Source organism: Nicotiana sylvestris, chromosome 2 (genome assembly GCF_000393655.2).
Source record: "Nicotiana sylvestris chromosome 2, ASM39365v2, whole genome shotgun sequence".
Lineage (NCBI taxonomy): Eukaryota > Viridiplantae > Streptophyta > Magnoliopsida > Solanales > Solanaceae > Nicotiana > Nicotiana sylvestris.
The window spans coordinates 69043983-69059957 of record NC_091058.1 but is presented as its reverse complement, the minus strand read 5'-3'; the positions used below and the strand labels follow the sequence as shown (position 1 = coordinate 69059957).

Below are 15975 nucleotides of genomic sequence, written 5' to 3'. Positions count from 1 at the left end.
TAGGTCTGGATAATCTTCACAAGCTTACTGTCAAATGCCCAAGAAGCTGTGATTCTAGGCCATAGCTGAGTATTCACACCAGTCAAACTACACCATTGAATCTGCTCAATATCTTCTTGTTCTCTTCTAGATAAAGCATCAGCCACTAAGTTTTATTTTCCCTATACTGAATACTATAGTCATACCCCAACATCTTTACTAACCACTTCTGTTGACTAGGGGTGGTAATTCTCTATTCGAGCAAGTACTTTAAGTTATGATGATCTGTTTTAATGATGAAATGTCTCATAATAAAATAGGGTCTTCATTTCTGCACCGCTGTAATGATAGCTAAAAGCTCCCTTTCATATACAGATAAAGCCTGATTCCTTGGAGATAAAGCTTTACTAAATAAAGCAATTGGTCTGCCCAACTGCATAAGCAAAACCCCCAATCCTCCTATTGAAGCATCAGATTCTATAATGAAATCTTGAGAGAAATCCGGTAATACCAGTACAAGTACTGATGTTATAGCCTCCTTTAGAGCCCTAAAAGCAACTACAACTTCTTCTGACCATTGAAATGATTCCTTCTTTGACATTTCAGTTAGTGGTCTAGCAATAAGACCACACCCCTTAATAAATCTTCTATAATAGCTAGTTAGCCCCAAAAATCCCCTCAAAGCCTTGATAGTCTTGGGCATTGGCCAGTCCAACACTGCAAAAAACTTTTGAGGATCCATTGACATTCTCTCTTGTGATATTATATGACCTAAATAATCCACTTGCTGCAACCCAAACTTATACTTGCTTTTCTTCACATATAACTGGTGAGTTATCAAAATGGACAATGTTGTAGTTAAGTGAGTAAGATGGTTGTCCCAATCTTTATCGTAGATCAAAATATCATAAAAAAGACAAGTATAAATTTTTTCAAGTGTCAACAAATATTTGATTCATGAGACTCTAGAAGGTAGAAGGTGCATTAATGAGTCCAAAGGGCGTCACTAAGAACTCATAGTGACTAAAGTGAGTTCTGAAAGTTGTCTTTGATATGTCATTTTCAGCCATCCTAATCTGATGGTAACCTGACCTTAAATCCAGCTTAGAGAAATATTTAGCGCCATGCAATTCATCCAATAATTTTTCTATAACAGGGATAGAAAACCTGTCTTTAATGGTGCTCCTGTTAAGCTTCATGCAGTCGACACATATTCTCTAAGAGCCATCCTTCTTTTTTACCATTACAATAGGTGAAGAATAAGGGTTGATGCTATGCCTTATCACTCCAGTATCTAGTAAGCCCTGCACCATCTTCTCAATTTCTCTCTTCTGCATTGCAGGATATCTTTAAGGCCTTACATTGACAGGTGAAATTCCCCTTTTCAGTACTATTTTGTGATCATGAGGCCTATGAGGGGGTAAGCCTTTATGCTCCTCAAAGAGGTAAGCAAATTGCTGAAGCACTTCCTGCACTTGTTCATTTTCCTGGCAGGAGGCACTATCCTTAGACATATGTTGTAATGCTCCTGCTGATCTAGTAACTTTAGGGATTGTTCTCATTACTGCTACATACATCATAGAAAGAGAAACTGACTGGGATAGTAACTTGTTCATCTGATTTTGATCCACAAACCTCATTGTAGGAGGTTGCATATCCCTGAGTGACACATTTTTTCCCAACATCATAAACTCCATATTTAACTATCTAAAGTTCCACCTGATATCTCCTAGATTAATCAATCATTGAATTCCCAAAACTACACTACATCCACCCAAAGGCAAAATCAATATATTAGAAGCAAAGTCCACACCTTGCATTCTCGAAGAAAACCCTTCACACATATATTTACTGTACACTATATTCCCATCTGCCACTACAACTGCATATGGAGGCATTGCCTGCAGAGCACTGTTTATACCCAATTTTTTCTATATTTTTTATATGCATAAATACCTTCAAAATAGCATATACATACATATATAAGCATGCACAAGGTTTTTATAATTTTTCCCATAATTTTAAGGGTTCAAATTGATTTATTTTCTTCCCTTTTATTCCTAAAATCCCCAATAATTATCCCTCAAATTATTGTTGTGGTGATTTAGTCATTTGATTTCTACATTTGTGCCAAAATATGGCTAAAATATTTTTTTATGCATTTTTATAATTATATTTTTGTTTTTTAAAGCTAAATTACATATAATTGCAACATTAGCCCTATTAAAGCATAATTACATTTATATGCGTGAAATTGATCTTCTATATTTTTAAAATGTTAAATATCTATTGTAAACCATTTTATTACCTGAAATTATTTTTTTAGAAATTGGTTATCATTTATTATAAATTATATAAGGAAAATTGGCTAATTAAATTATAGTCAGATTTACATTTCAATTGTAGCCCAATTTAAACCCAACCACAACCTAATTTCAGATTAAAAACACCAGGCCCAAACCCTGAACCCGCCTACCCGACCCAAGACCCGTCAAATCCTGGCCATTGATCTAAAAGATCAACGGCCCTCATCCGTTTTTACCATTTTTGATTCCAACGACCCCCTAACCCTATCTCATTTTCCAAATCCGCCGCCTTTGTATTCTCTCATATCCTCTCCTCTCTCAACCCCTCAACCTAACCCTAACTCTTTCAACTGCCGACTCCCTTCTCTGGTCTTCTCCGGTAATCTCCCTTCAACTCCTAAGCCTCCAGTGGCTCCTCTATTGCCATGCTCACCTTCTCTGAGGCCTTCAAGGGTTCTAGGCCACACTGATTTGCATCTAGGGTTTGCCATCTGGTTTGTTCTTAGCTACTTCAATATAATTTCAAGCGAAATCATGCTATACTTTTTACGATCTTTGAGATTTTAGATAGGTTCTTTCTTCTCTACTTGGGTTTCTTCTAAAACCCTAATTTTTGCTTACATCTCCTAGATCTGTACGATTTTTAAACGATTTGAATTTGTTTCTTTGATGTTTTACACTATCCTCGTAACTCTTTACAAGAATCATCGATTTCAAAGTGTTTTCACCTTCTTCTAAAATTAGGGTTTTCAGAACTTCTTCTAAAACATTGTTTAAACCGATTCTTTATGTTAAACTTCTATCTCTTGCATATTTTGACTGATTCTATGATTTTACTACCTCTTCAACTTACCTATGTTGAAAACCCTAATTTCTTAGTTCTAATCTTGGGTTTCTGAGTTTTGTTTTGATAACGTGTTCAGTTAATCTATATGTTTCTGTGATTCTGTGATTTTACCCTATGATTGCTAGTTAAGGTTCCTAATTATGGTTATCCCTGCCTATTGTGTGATTTTATCCTATTTTGTTCACCAATGTTTCTGATTCTTCACTTCTCCTACCTGTATCATGCTTATTCTACTAATTCAGACTATGCTCTATATGAACCCCTAATTTATATATGATTTTTGTCCTACTCGGCCTCTTAAAGTTCTGGTTTTTGCTTACTATGTGCTTGTCCTTATAAAGTTGTGCTAAATTAGTGCTATTTTCTACTTTTGAATCCTTGAGTCATTGTGGTTGATCTTTCACTGATTTGGCATGATATCTCTACCGATTTTTAACCGTGTAAAATATTTTCTGACCTTATTCTATGGTCAATTATGCTATTAATTGATTTCTTAAGTCTTTTCCTTGATTGAAATATGCTGAACCTAGCCTCTATTACATGTTGTGTACTTGTACTATGCAGAAAATATTTCCTTATTTGTTATGCTCAGCCTTATACGATTTGCTTCCTTATTTGCCACATGTTTATTACCGTTTGAAGTCGACTCCTCAATTAAAGGGAGTACTTACCTTGATTCATGACTAATTGATTCTGAGTCCTCATAATTACTGATGAACTTTGATTTTTACCTTATTTGCTACCTGTTTTCAAACTATATATGCACACACTCTCTTATTAGCACAAAAGACACGAACACTTTGGTTCAAAATCTCTCTCTCTCTCTCTCTCTCACAGTTAAACTTTCTGCTCTCTCTATTGTGCTACTTGCTACTATTCTGAGTTAGCCGACTGCAAGCCAAGGCTAACTATTATGTTCTCCTGTTCCTTCACTTTTATTTACTGTCTTCTCTACTAGTATGTTCTAGTTTCAATTCAAGTTCCAACAACAATATGGTTCTTTTATTGCTTCAATTCATCCTGTTTCTACTTTGCTTTTACTTATGGTTTTACTGTAAAACCTGCAGTTAATATGCTTGCATGATTAGCATGTTATGAACTCCCCTTCCTTAGAATCAGTATGGGCATGTTACCCCCTTCTAAGTAGTCTGCACTTCTAACTTGTATGGTTCTGGGATTGAATCATGTGGATCCTATACTGAACCCCTTTAAGAATTGCTAGTTCTGTGACTATGTTTGATCAGTTGTGTCTGAGCATGCTTGTACCAATTCCTAAGACCTTTACTTGTTATGTGTTTACAATCATGTGTTTTATGTATCCCCAAATCCCTTGACCCCTGTTTGTGACTACTGAACTTGCTTTGGTTCTGTGACCCCTGGCTGTGTATGAACCTATCTTAAGGGTGTTGTGTTTGGACTGTTGTTTACTACTCCACTATCTTTTTAAACTGTCTCTGTTGTTTTACTAAATTATTTCAAACAAACTTCCTTTTAAAACAGTTTTCCCACTAAAACCTTTCAACTTGTGTCAAGCACTTTCAATTTACTCCCAAGTCAATAAGTTCTACCCCCTACAGTATGTGTACTGCCTTGGGATCCTCTTGAGAACCTTCTGAACTCTGGCATACTGAGGCTGGCCTTTCTACACTGCACTTATTCAGTTTTGGTTACCAAGTCTAGGTATAAGCACTGCCCGGGATCCTTGAGATCCTTAGGGAACTTTGATGCACCTGGACTATGACATTGTCTATGGAATTGAGGCATTTGAGGCTATTGGAGGCTTTGACAATTTGGGCCTATCCGTAGGCTCCCTATAGAATAACTTCTTATTTTCTTGTTTACTTATGTAATTCATTCATATGGTCTGTAATAACTTGTAAATGAATATTGGGGTAATTAGTGAAAAGGGTGGGTAGCTACATGTTTGTAGGGAAATAAGGGTAGAAACCATGCCTATAGAACTTTATAATTTGATGTGTTTGCCTTTATAAGTAGAAACCATGCTTATAGGACTTTACAATTTGCTGTGTTTGCCTTTATAAGTAGAAATCATGCCTATAGGACTTTTGTGTCTTGTCATGTTAGAAATAATGCCTATAGGTCTCAATTGATTTCATAATAGAAATCATGTTTACAAGTCTTAAAATCAGCTTCACAAGTAGATGTCATGCCTATAGGATATAATGCAATCCAAATTCTATTATAACAAGTGTTTCCATGTGTTCATGTCTGCAAGCTTCTAAAATCAGTGTTAAACAATTAGAGATCATGTCTATAGGGAACAACACCAGAATTCTGTCTATAGATCTAAACTAGTTTAAATAAATCAACCCAGTCCGCGTTTTAGTTCATTTCTGAACTGGTTTAATTAAGTGGTTTGTATTTCCTTGAAACGAGTTCTTTAAAACTGCCTTAATTTATTATTAGACAGCATGCCTATAGGTATTAAAGAGTCTGTTTCAAAACCTACCTTGTTTCACTATATAAAATGTAGTCATCAGTGTTCCGCGTATAGGCAAGTCTGTAGAGAATTTTCAAAACTTGCAATTCTGAAACTGTTTCTGTGACTTAATGTTGTTCTAACAAGCTTTAAAATAAGTAGGCCACTTATATGGTCATTACCTCCGTGTTTATAAAATAAACTGCCTGGTTTCTGTATGTTCACTTAGACATCATGCCTTAGGATACTGTTTAAACAAAAGGCCCTTATTTGTGTTTGAGTCGTGCTGTTCACGTGCCTTGTTTGAGGAGGAAACTTTGAGCCTCTAATTGCTCCCTTTTGTTCATATTTTCTAAGAGTCCTAATTATTCTTGCCTGTCGCCTTAGTATTTTCACCTTTAAAACCTTAGGGCTCTGTCTAGAACCACCTATAGGTAGAGGTCCTAAATCCCTCCAGGACCATTAAGAAGGGACGAGTAACAACACACAATAGAGATCGCTGACCAAACACTCACTTTAAATGACCACTAAGGGGATGAGAAGGGTATATATGGGATATGATGACTACGCGCTAATGTCACGTGTAGCCTCTCATCGAGGAGTGTTTACCGGACATTGTGTGGGGTGATCCTATAGGCTAACCACCCTAGGACTCCTCCTTTTCCAAATTCCTTTTTTTCTTTCTGTTTAAAACTTTGTTTTATACAACTTGTTCAAAATCTTTATCTTATTGAGTTATCCAATGTGCTTTACTTGCAACCTATTTGATTCAACTATTAATTTGGTTGGTGGACTAATTTGTAAATATAAGTTCGGCTGGGACCCACAGTTGTGGACCAAGAAAGGTGCCTAATACCTTCCCCTCGAGGTCATTTCGAGCCCTTTCCCTAATCTTTAGTAATGCAAACCAATCCAAGAGTTAATTACTCTAGGTGCCCTAACGCACCGTAATCCGTTAGGTGACGACTCTTCAAATACCCAATTCCCAAAAGGAAATTAGTTATCACACCCCATGGAATGTTGAAACCCGGACCTCTCTCCGCGGAGGGGAAAAAAGGGGGCGCGGCAGCATGGCGACTCCGCTGGGGATACCTTTAGGCTCTTACCATAACGAACATATCTTTTTACTAATTAGTCCAAGCATGCTCTATCCCATACCTTTCTCCCTTATTTGAATTTAACTGTCTATCTTTTTAAGCATTTATGGTTCTTTATCCCTGAAACTGACTTGTCTCTTTGTTTTTTTCCTGTAACCGTCTTTCAATTATTTAAATACTGTATTTACTTTTTCCTACATGAAAATACATGACTACATGTTATTAATTGCTGCATAAGTCATGCTCCGCATCATATTCCACTCGTGCATATCAAATCCTATAGTAACACTTTAATGAGTGGTTGCGCTTTTCCTATTTACTACCCTTAAATTCAGAAATATTTATTTGCGGTAAAACCCGTCGATCAGCGGTGTAGTCGATGGTTCCGTGCCTTCCCCCTCGAGTTGTCCGCTTGAGGGTACCAGTCTAAAACCCCATAGAAACCTTACTCTGGTTAAAATTGTGCATGCATCATGGTCAAACCTAGTCGGATCAGTATGTTATCCACATAATGATCCTTTAAGATAAGCCTTATCCAAAGTCCATCCGGTGGGGGGGGGGGGTAAGGTCTAACCCTTTTGTTTTGTAGAAAATGAGGCACGAGGTCCCCAAATTTGGTATGGTTAGCAATATCCCACCATTGCTGTTAGATTGGTAGGAGGACCTTTCCTCAAGTGACAAGAAACATGCCAACAAGTACCTGGGTAACCTGCCTTCCTTGCTAGATATTGAGCCAAACAACAAATTGATCGAGGCTGCCACTTTATTCTGGGATAGTGAAAGAGTTGTGTTTCGTTTCGGTGACATAGAGATGACACCGCTTCTAGAGGAAATAGGAGGGCTTGCAGGATTGACTTGGGACAATCCGGGGCTATTGGTGCCAGAAAACCATACGGGCAAGGGATATTTGAAGATGATGGGACTGAAGAAGAATGTCGACCTAGTGTGCTTGAAGGACTCCTACATACCTTTCGAATACCTGTACGAGAGGTATGTCCATAGCAAGTCTTTCCGTACTTACCATGATGAGATCTCTCTCACTTCTCTGGGGCATATCCACCGCAGAGTGTTTGTATTTATTGTATGCTTTCTAGGCCTAGTAGTGTTCCCAATGAAAAAGGGAAGAATCAACACTAGGTTGGCCATGGTCGCTAAGACTCTGATGGAAGGGATTAATGGACAGACATATACCATAGTCCCCATGATCATAGCCGACATCTACAGGGCTCTGGAGTGCTGTCAAAGAGGGGTCAATCATTTCGAGGGTTGTAATTTGTTGCTGCAGTTATGGTTGCTGGAGCATTTCCAAAAGGGTCGCTATCGTCAAGAATTTCCGCGAAGGGCTTGGAACGACCATATTGCCTTCCATCACCCTAAGAAGATGACCTACATTCTAGATAGATTTGCCCCGCCGGAAAGTGCCAAAGAATGGGTAGAATTCTTCGATAATCTGACCGAGGAATAGGTGTAGTGGATGCTTGAATGGTTCCCAACAGACGAGTTTATTATCAGATTTAGGGATGCTCCGCACTTAGTGTTGATCGGGTTGAGAGGGATATACCCGTATGTCCCTAAACGAGTTATGAGGCAAGCAGGCAGAAAATAGGTTGAACCAAGGGTTGTCAAGATGAGTCATTTCAGGGCAGACTTTCAAAATGATGACATCCCTTACAAGTGTCAAGCTCAGCACATGTGGCACTGCAAAATCATTGTGGAGAAAAACACCATTGAGCCAGATAGGTATCATGCAGGGTGCGAGCCTCTCTATTTTGCATGGTTGGAAGACAATCTAAAAGGAATGATGACACCAGGGACCAGTCGATGGAACAACATCATAGATGAGGAAGTTGAAACTCAAGTCAAATACAACAGGCTGCGTAAGAGGGTCCACAACTTTGAGAATGAGCACCGGGAAATACATGAGAGGAATGTGAGGTTTATTGAGGAGTGGAAAGAGATGGCAATCACCTCCAACATGAAACTGAAATACCCGAAGCGAGGAATAGTGGAGCTGGAAGGTAAATTCATAAAGAGAATTGAAAATTGCCAGAACGTTGAAGGAGATGAAGAAGGACATCTGGCCAGAGCCTACTTGCTACTGGGACTGCGTGAGCTGGGGGATCTATATGATGGAGTCTGGAAGATCGAGTATGGGGAAGGTCCTTCTGGGACTAAATAGGCTAGATTTACTTGCTTTTCCTAAAATGTAATAAGGCCAAGTGTCAGGTAGTGACTTATCTTATTATTATCTTAGTGTCGTTTTGGGATTCGACTATTTTTATATTATGAAATGAAGCAGTTATTGGCATTAAAACTTCTCCAAGTTTATTTGTCGCTAGGCCTACCTCGGGAACAACGAGGTTCCCAAAATAGGACAAGAGTTTACATTTCGCAATATGTGTTTAAATACTTCAAACGTTTTAGAATTCTCACTGACTTGTTACCTTTTTGTTTTTGTTTATTTCTATTATTATTCCTTTCCCCTTAGGTTGGTTCACTCATACTAGCCTCATCAGCATATCATACCAGATCTAGAGGCCCTCCACCTCCTCCTTCTTCAAGCAATACAAAGGTAAAAGGAAAGATAAAGATGAGCGACTTGAGCAGAATCCGAAAGGAAAATGTTGAGAACACAGAGACTTCAGATGACCGTAGTACTCCGGCCCCGAATGACCTGGTTTTGAGAGTGGAATAAAAGATACTAGAACTGCAAGGAGAACTTGAGCTGGTCCACAACTTGGAAGACCTATCACTTACCCTCAATGTCCCTGATATCCACCAACAAAACACAAAGAACCTAACACCTCCTTAGAACACACAAAACCAACAGCCACAAAATCCTACCAATACGCAACTCCACCCCAAAATATCAATCCGCTGACAATACCAACTCCACCACAACATCATCATCAACCAATTCAGTACCCACCAACCACCACTTACCACACTCCCCAAAACACACAACCCATTCCCGATCCACAAAACTCCACCAATAACCATCACTACACCCAAGTTCCTGGCACCCATCAAAGCAATCCCATATATGTGGAAACTATACCTCATTTTACCCAATCAATCTCTTGTGCACTAGAATCCTCCGAGAAGGGCCTGCTCATTAAGAACATGGCTGAAGAACTTAAGAAGTTGACAAGCCGAGTTCAAGGTGTTGAAGGCGACAGAGGAATAGAGGGTTTGAACTATGAAGATCTGTGCATACAGACGAATGTCGAACTGCCAGAAGAGTACAAACCTCCCAAGTTCAAAATGTTCGATGGTACATGTGATCCCAGGGTTCATCTAAGGACCTATTGTGATAATCTTGTCAGGGTCGGGAAAGATGAAAAGATCCGGATGAAGCTCTTTATGAAAAGCCTTACCAAGGACGCTTTGTCTTGGTATATCAGCCAGAATCCAAGAAATGGTCTAATTGGGTAAGCATGGCGTCGGATTTCATGGACCAGTTCAGGTTTAACACAGAGAATGCACCAGATGTCTTCTACATTCAGAATATTAAGAAGAAACCTACTGAGACTTTCCGTGAGTACGCTACTCATTGGAGGTCGGAAGCAGCCAAGGTTAGGCCTCTTTGGACAAAGAACAGATGAATAAATTCTTCGTCAGGGCACAAGATCCGCAATATTATGAGAGGTTGATGGTCATCAAAAATAAAAAATTCTCTAATATCTTCAAGCTCAGGTAAAGGATCGAGGAAGGAATCAAGAGCGAGATGGTAACGAATTTTGAGGCACTGCAAGCCACAAATAAGGAACTACAATCAGGTGGCATATCGAAGAAGAGAGATGTTGGGGCGGTAATGGTAGCCCAGGGCCCAAAATCTCCACTCACCTATCAAACACCTCCACCTACATATCAAACACCTCCACCCACATAACAAGCATCACCGCCTACATATCAACCTTCATCTCCCAGATATTCCCAGCTAGCCATTGTCCATCACACCTATAACTCCCAACCATCCCACTTCCAATCACCACCAGCTCGCCAAAACTATCTAAGACCAAGACCCAACTTTGATTGCAATCCACCCAGACAATATACCGCCATTGCTGAACCCATCGGCCAACTGTATGAAAGGTTAAAAGCTGCAGGTTACATCATTCCTGTTCCAGCCGTGGCATTAGAAAATCCATCCCAATGGGTCAATCCGAACAAAACTTGTGCATACCATTACGGTATGAAAGGGCACACCACTGCTGAGTGCCGAACATTGAAGGATAAGATCCAGACACTCATTGATAACAAGGTCATGCAAGCAAATTAAGCTGCACCTAATGTCCGCAACAATCCCCTCCCTGGTCACTGAGGTGATGGTGCACATGTGATAGAGACAAATGAAGAATGGGACCCTGAGGGGTCAATCAGGCTCATTCGAGAAGGCGACAACTTTAAGGTTGTAGTCACACTTACTCCTATTGTAGTTCAAACTCAGGCACCTATTGATGTTGAGGTAACTACATCAGTTCCATTCAAGGTAGAAGTAGCTCCACCCGCAGCCACCTTCGCTCCATTTGAAGTAGAAGTGGTCACACCTTTTACTGTGACGGTGTCAACCACACCCCCCATTCAACTCAAAAGCAATACCCTGGGATTATGTTGCCGAGGCTCGGTGGAAAGGGAAAGCCAAGGCAGAGGAATCTGACGTAGCACAAGGAATGACTAGGACTGGAAGAGTCTATACACCAAAACATTTGGGAGGATCAAGCAAGGATGCCACTACTAGGCAACCTATCATTAAGACCGGGCCAGATGACCTGTGGAGGAAAGTGCAGGCAAAGGAGTACTCTGTTGTTGACCATCTGAACAAAGTTCCTGCTGAGATATCTATCCTGTCACTATTGCAGAATTCAGAGGCGCACAAGAACGCCTTAATGAAAGTACTGAGCGAGGCTTATGTACCCAATAACATTATTGGTGGAGAAATGGACAACATGGTTGGACAAGTGCTGGAGAGCCATAAGATTATCTTCCGCGAATATGAGCTACCGCCTGAGGGTTTGAATCACAATCGGGCATTGCATATTATAGTGCAATTTGAAGACAAGTTCATTGCCAGGGTCCTGGTTGATAGAGGTTCAAGTCTAAATATTTGTCCATTAGACACTCTGAAGAGGTTAGACAAAGGTTTCCATGAGATACGGGTAGAAAGCATGAGTGTGAAGGCTTTCTATGGGTCCAGAGGGCCACGATCGGAGAAATTAACCTTTGCTTGCAAATGGGGCCAACTTGGTTCGATGTTGAATTTCAGGTGCTCGACATACCAGCCTCATATAATCTTCTGTTGGGCCGGCCACGGATTCATGCTGCTGGAGCCGTGACTTCCACGCTACATCAAGCCATGAAATTCAAATGGAACCGCTAGGAGGTAATCATTCACGGAGATGGGAGTAACCCCATCTACACTAGTCAAACCATCCCGGCCATCGGACATAGAAGAAGCTTAGGAGGGGAAACCTATCATCATATCGAACGGGTCAATGCCATCGAGAAAGATAAGGGGTGGAGTAACAAAATAGAAAGCATACTAGCATGGTCCGGATAAGAACCCGACAAAGGGTTGGAAAAGAACCTCCAGGGCATCACCAAACCAATACAACTGAAAAATCATGGTACCACCTTTGGGCTCGGATACCAGTATACATGGCAAGAGTACAATGATTGGTTGCCTCTGTGGCGCAGACCGTATTAGCCTCTTGAGCAGCCAGTGCCACGTTTGGAACAAGCTTTTCACCAGGCTGATACAATATGGGGGACTGCAAAAGAAGATCACTCGTTGGGTTGAAGAATTTGTTCTTGGAAGATGAGGATATGGAATGCAGTGCCATAATTAAGGAGGAGGAGGAAGAAGGCCTCACTATTCAGACTGTGAAGAAGGGAGCTTTTCTCAGGAACTGGACCATCACACCATCCCGAGCCCGTCGAGTCCCTGGGTAGCTTGGCAAGATTTACCTCTATAGCCGTTTTAGGCATTTAAAATTTCCTATAGTTTCATTTTAATCTTTACTTGTTTCAAAATAAATGCTCGATTCATCGAGCCGTGCTTTGTCTGAACAATTTTTCAAATTTTAATCAAATGCATTTGCTCATTATTATTCACTACTATCTTTACACTTTTTCTTTCCGCAGTACTATTATTACTTTTCCTGATGAACGAGTGACTGTGACATGTAATAAGGTAACGCAACATGAGAATAATGACTCAAGGGAAGAAGATGAGATACCCGAGGAAATTGTCAGGGAGGTTGAGAATTTTGAGAACATGCCTAAGATCAATTTGGATGAGACCAAAGCGGTAAATTTGGGAGACGCCGAGACCGTCAAAGAAACACGCATCGACATTCACTTGTTGCCAACAGAGAAGGAGGAGTACATTCGGTTCCTAAAAGAATATGAGGACATTTTTGCATGGTCATATGATGACATGACCGGTTTGAGAACTTCCATAGTGGCTCACAAGTTGCCTACTAATCCCATGTGTTCGCCAGTAAAACAGAAACTCAGAAAATTTAAACTAGACATGAGCCTAAAAATCAAGGAGGAAGTTACCAAGTAGATCAAAGCCAAGGTTCTCAGGGTGGTTGAATATCCAACCTGGTTAGCTAACATTGTGCCAGTTCCGAAGAAAGACGGGAAGGTCAAAGTATGTGTTGAATATCGAGATTTAAACAGAGCAAGTCCCAAAGATGATTTTCCACTGCCAAATATACACATCCTGATTGATAATTGTGCTAAGCATGAGCTCCAATCCTTTGTAGATGGCTTCCCGGGTTATCACTAGATTTGGATGGATGAAGAAGACGCAGAGAAGATAACTTTTATTACACCATGGGGTGTATATTGTTACAAGATGATTCCATTCGGTCTGAAAAATGCTCGGGGCCACTTACATGAGAGCCATGACAACCATCTTCCATGATATGATATACAAAGAAATAGAGGTGTACGTGGACGATGTCATTATCAAATCCAAGAGGGCCGCAGATCACATAGCTGACTTAAGAAAGTTCTTTGACAGGCTCAGGAGGTACAATTTGAAATTGAACCCCGCAAAGTGTGCATTTGGGGTTCCTACAGGAAAGTTATTGGGATTCATTGTTAGTTGTCGAGGGATCGAACTGGATCCAACTAAATTCAAAGCTATTCAGGAGTTACCACCACCTAAGAGCAAAAATGATGTGATGAGCTTCCTAGGACGTCTCAACTATATCGGTCGTTTCATAGCACAGTCCACAGTCATATGTGAACCCATCTTTAAGATGCTAAAAAAGGATGCCGAAACGAGCTGGACCGAGGATTGGCAGAAGGCTTTTGACAAGATCAAGGAGTACCTGTCCATACCACCAATTCTGGTCCTGCCAGAACTAGGACAACCTTTGCTACTTTATCTATCTATATTGGATAGAGCCTTTGGATGTGTTTCTGGGACAACATGACGAGACAACAAGAAAGGAGCAGGCCATACACTACTTGAGTAAGAAGATCACACCTTATGAAGCACAATATTCTCTGCTTGAACGCATTTGCTATGCTTTGACATGGACAACCCAGAAATTGAGGCATTACTTCTGTGCCTACACTACATACCTCATATCTAGGATGGATCCTCTAACGTATATATTCCAGAAACCCATTCCAGCTGGGAAGTTGGCTAAGTGGCAGATACTACTAAGTGAGTTTAATATCGTCTATGTAACTCAAAAGGCGGTCAAGGGACAAGCATTGGTAGATCACCTTGCTGAAAATCCAGTGGGAGGAGAATACAAACCATTGAAAATGTATTTTACTGATGAAGAAGTATCATTTGTAGGAGAAGACATTACCGAAGCATATAATGGTTGGAGGATGTTCTTTGACGGAGCCGCAAATTTCAAAGGAGTGGGCATTGGAGCAGTTTTGGTATCAGAAACGGGTCAGCATTATCCGGTATCTACTAAACTCAGATTTCCCTGCACCAATAACATGGCAGAATATAAAACCTGCATATTAGGGCTCAACATGGTGGTCGACATGAACGTTCAGGAGTTGCTGGTAATCGGTGACTCAGATTTGCTTGTGCACCAGGTACAAGGAGAATGGGCCACCAAGAATTCCAAGATATTGCCATATCTGCACCATGTGCAGGAATTGAGAAAGAGGTTTACAAAGATAGAATTCCAACATGTGCCTAGGATTCAGAATGAGTTTGCTGACGCATTGGCCACTTTATCATCCATGACAACATCCAGATAAGAACTACATTGATCCCATTCTGGTAAAGATCCATAATCAGTCGGCATATTGTGCTCATGTCGAGGAAGAAGAAGATGGAAAACCTTGGTTCCATGACATCAAAGAATACTTAGCAAAAGGAGAATACTTAGAGCATGCAAATCACACTCAGAAACGCACGCTCTGGAGATTATCAAATCACTTCTTACACAACGGAGGGAACTTGTACAGAAGAACTCCTGATTTGGGTTTGCTAAGATATGTTGACATAAAGGAAGTTTCTAAGCTACTTGAGGATGTGCATGCTAGGACCTGTGGTCCACACATGAATGGTTTCGTCTTGGCTAAGAAGATACTCAGTGTCGCAACCCCTTTTTTCCCTCCTCGCGGATAGAGGTTCGGGTTTCGACATTCCATGGGGTGTAGTGACTCGTTTCTTTTTTTTGGGAATTGGGTATTTGAAGAGTCGCCACCTAATGGATTATGGTGCATTAGGTCACCTAGAGCGATTAACTCTTGGGCTGGTTTGCATTACCAGAGATTAGGGTAAGGGCTCGAGATAACCTCGAGGGGAAGGTGTTAGGCACCCCTCTTAGTCCACAACTGTGGGTCCCGACCAAACTTATATTTACAAATTAGTCCATACAAATAGTTGAATCAAATAAATACAACACGTTTGAACAAGTCAAGTAGTGAAATAAAGGTTGAACAAATTATAAAGAAAAAATTTTAAACAAGGAGAAGGTTTGGGGTAAAGAGGGGTCCTAGGTTGTTTATCCTATAGGATCACCCCACACAACGTCCGGTAAACACTCCTCAATGAGGGGCTACACATGACATTAACGCGTAGTCATCATATCTTATGTCTACCCTTCCCAGCCCCTTATTGTTCATGCAAAGCAAGTGTTAGTCACAGATTCCTATTGCGTGCTGCTACCCGTCCCTTCTTAATAGTCCCGGAGGGAATTAAGACCTCTACCTATAGGTAGTTCTAGACATACCCCTAAGGTTTTAAAGGCAAAAGTCTAAGGCGGCATTCAAATAAAAACATTTAGAACTTTCACATAAATGGAGCAATTA

The 15975-nt window shown here is 40.4% G+C and overlaps 1 protein-coding gene across 1 annotated transcript; it reads left to right on the top strand.

The window, feature by feature from the left end:
* The first annotated feature begins 14646 nt into the window (after positions 1 to 14646).
* Positions 14647 to 15289, top strand: LOC138885044 (uncharacterized). Its single transcript, XM_070165930.1, has 2 exons — positions 14647 to 14748; positions 14945 to 15289. Exons 1-2 carry the CDS (start codon positions 14647 to 14649, stop codon positions 15287 to 15289), a joined length of 447 nt encoding a protein of 148 aa, XP_070022031.1.
* The last annotated feature ends 686 nt before the right edge of the window (positions 15290 to 15975 follow it).

Coding starts and splice junctions, on each gene's coding strand:
- LOC138885044 (XM_070165930.1), top strand. CDS start 14,647: ATGGCAGAATATAAAACCTGCATATTAGGGCTCAACATGGTGGTCGAC. Junction 14,749..14,944: donor CAGATTTGCTTGTGCACCAG/GTACAAGGAGAA, acceptor ATTCTGGTAAAG/ATCCATAATCAGTCGGCATA.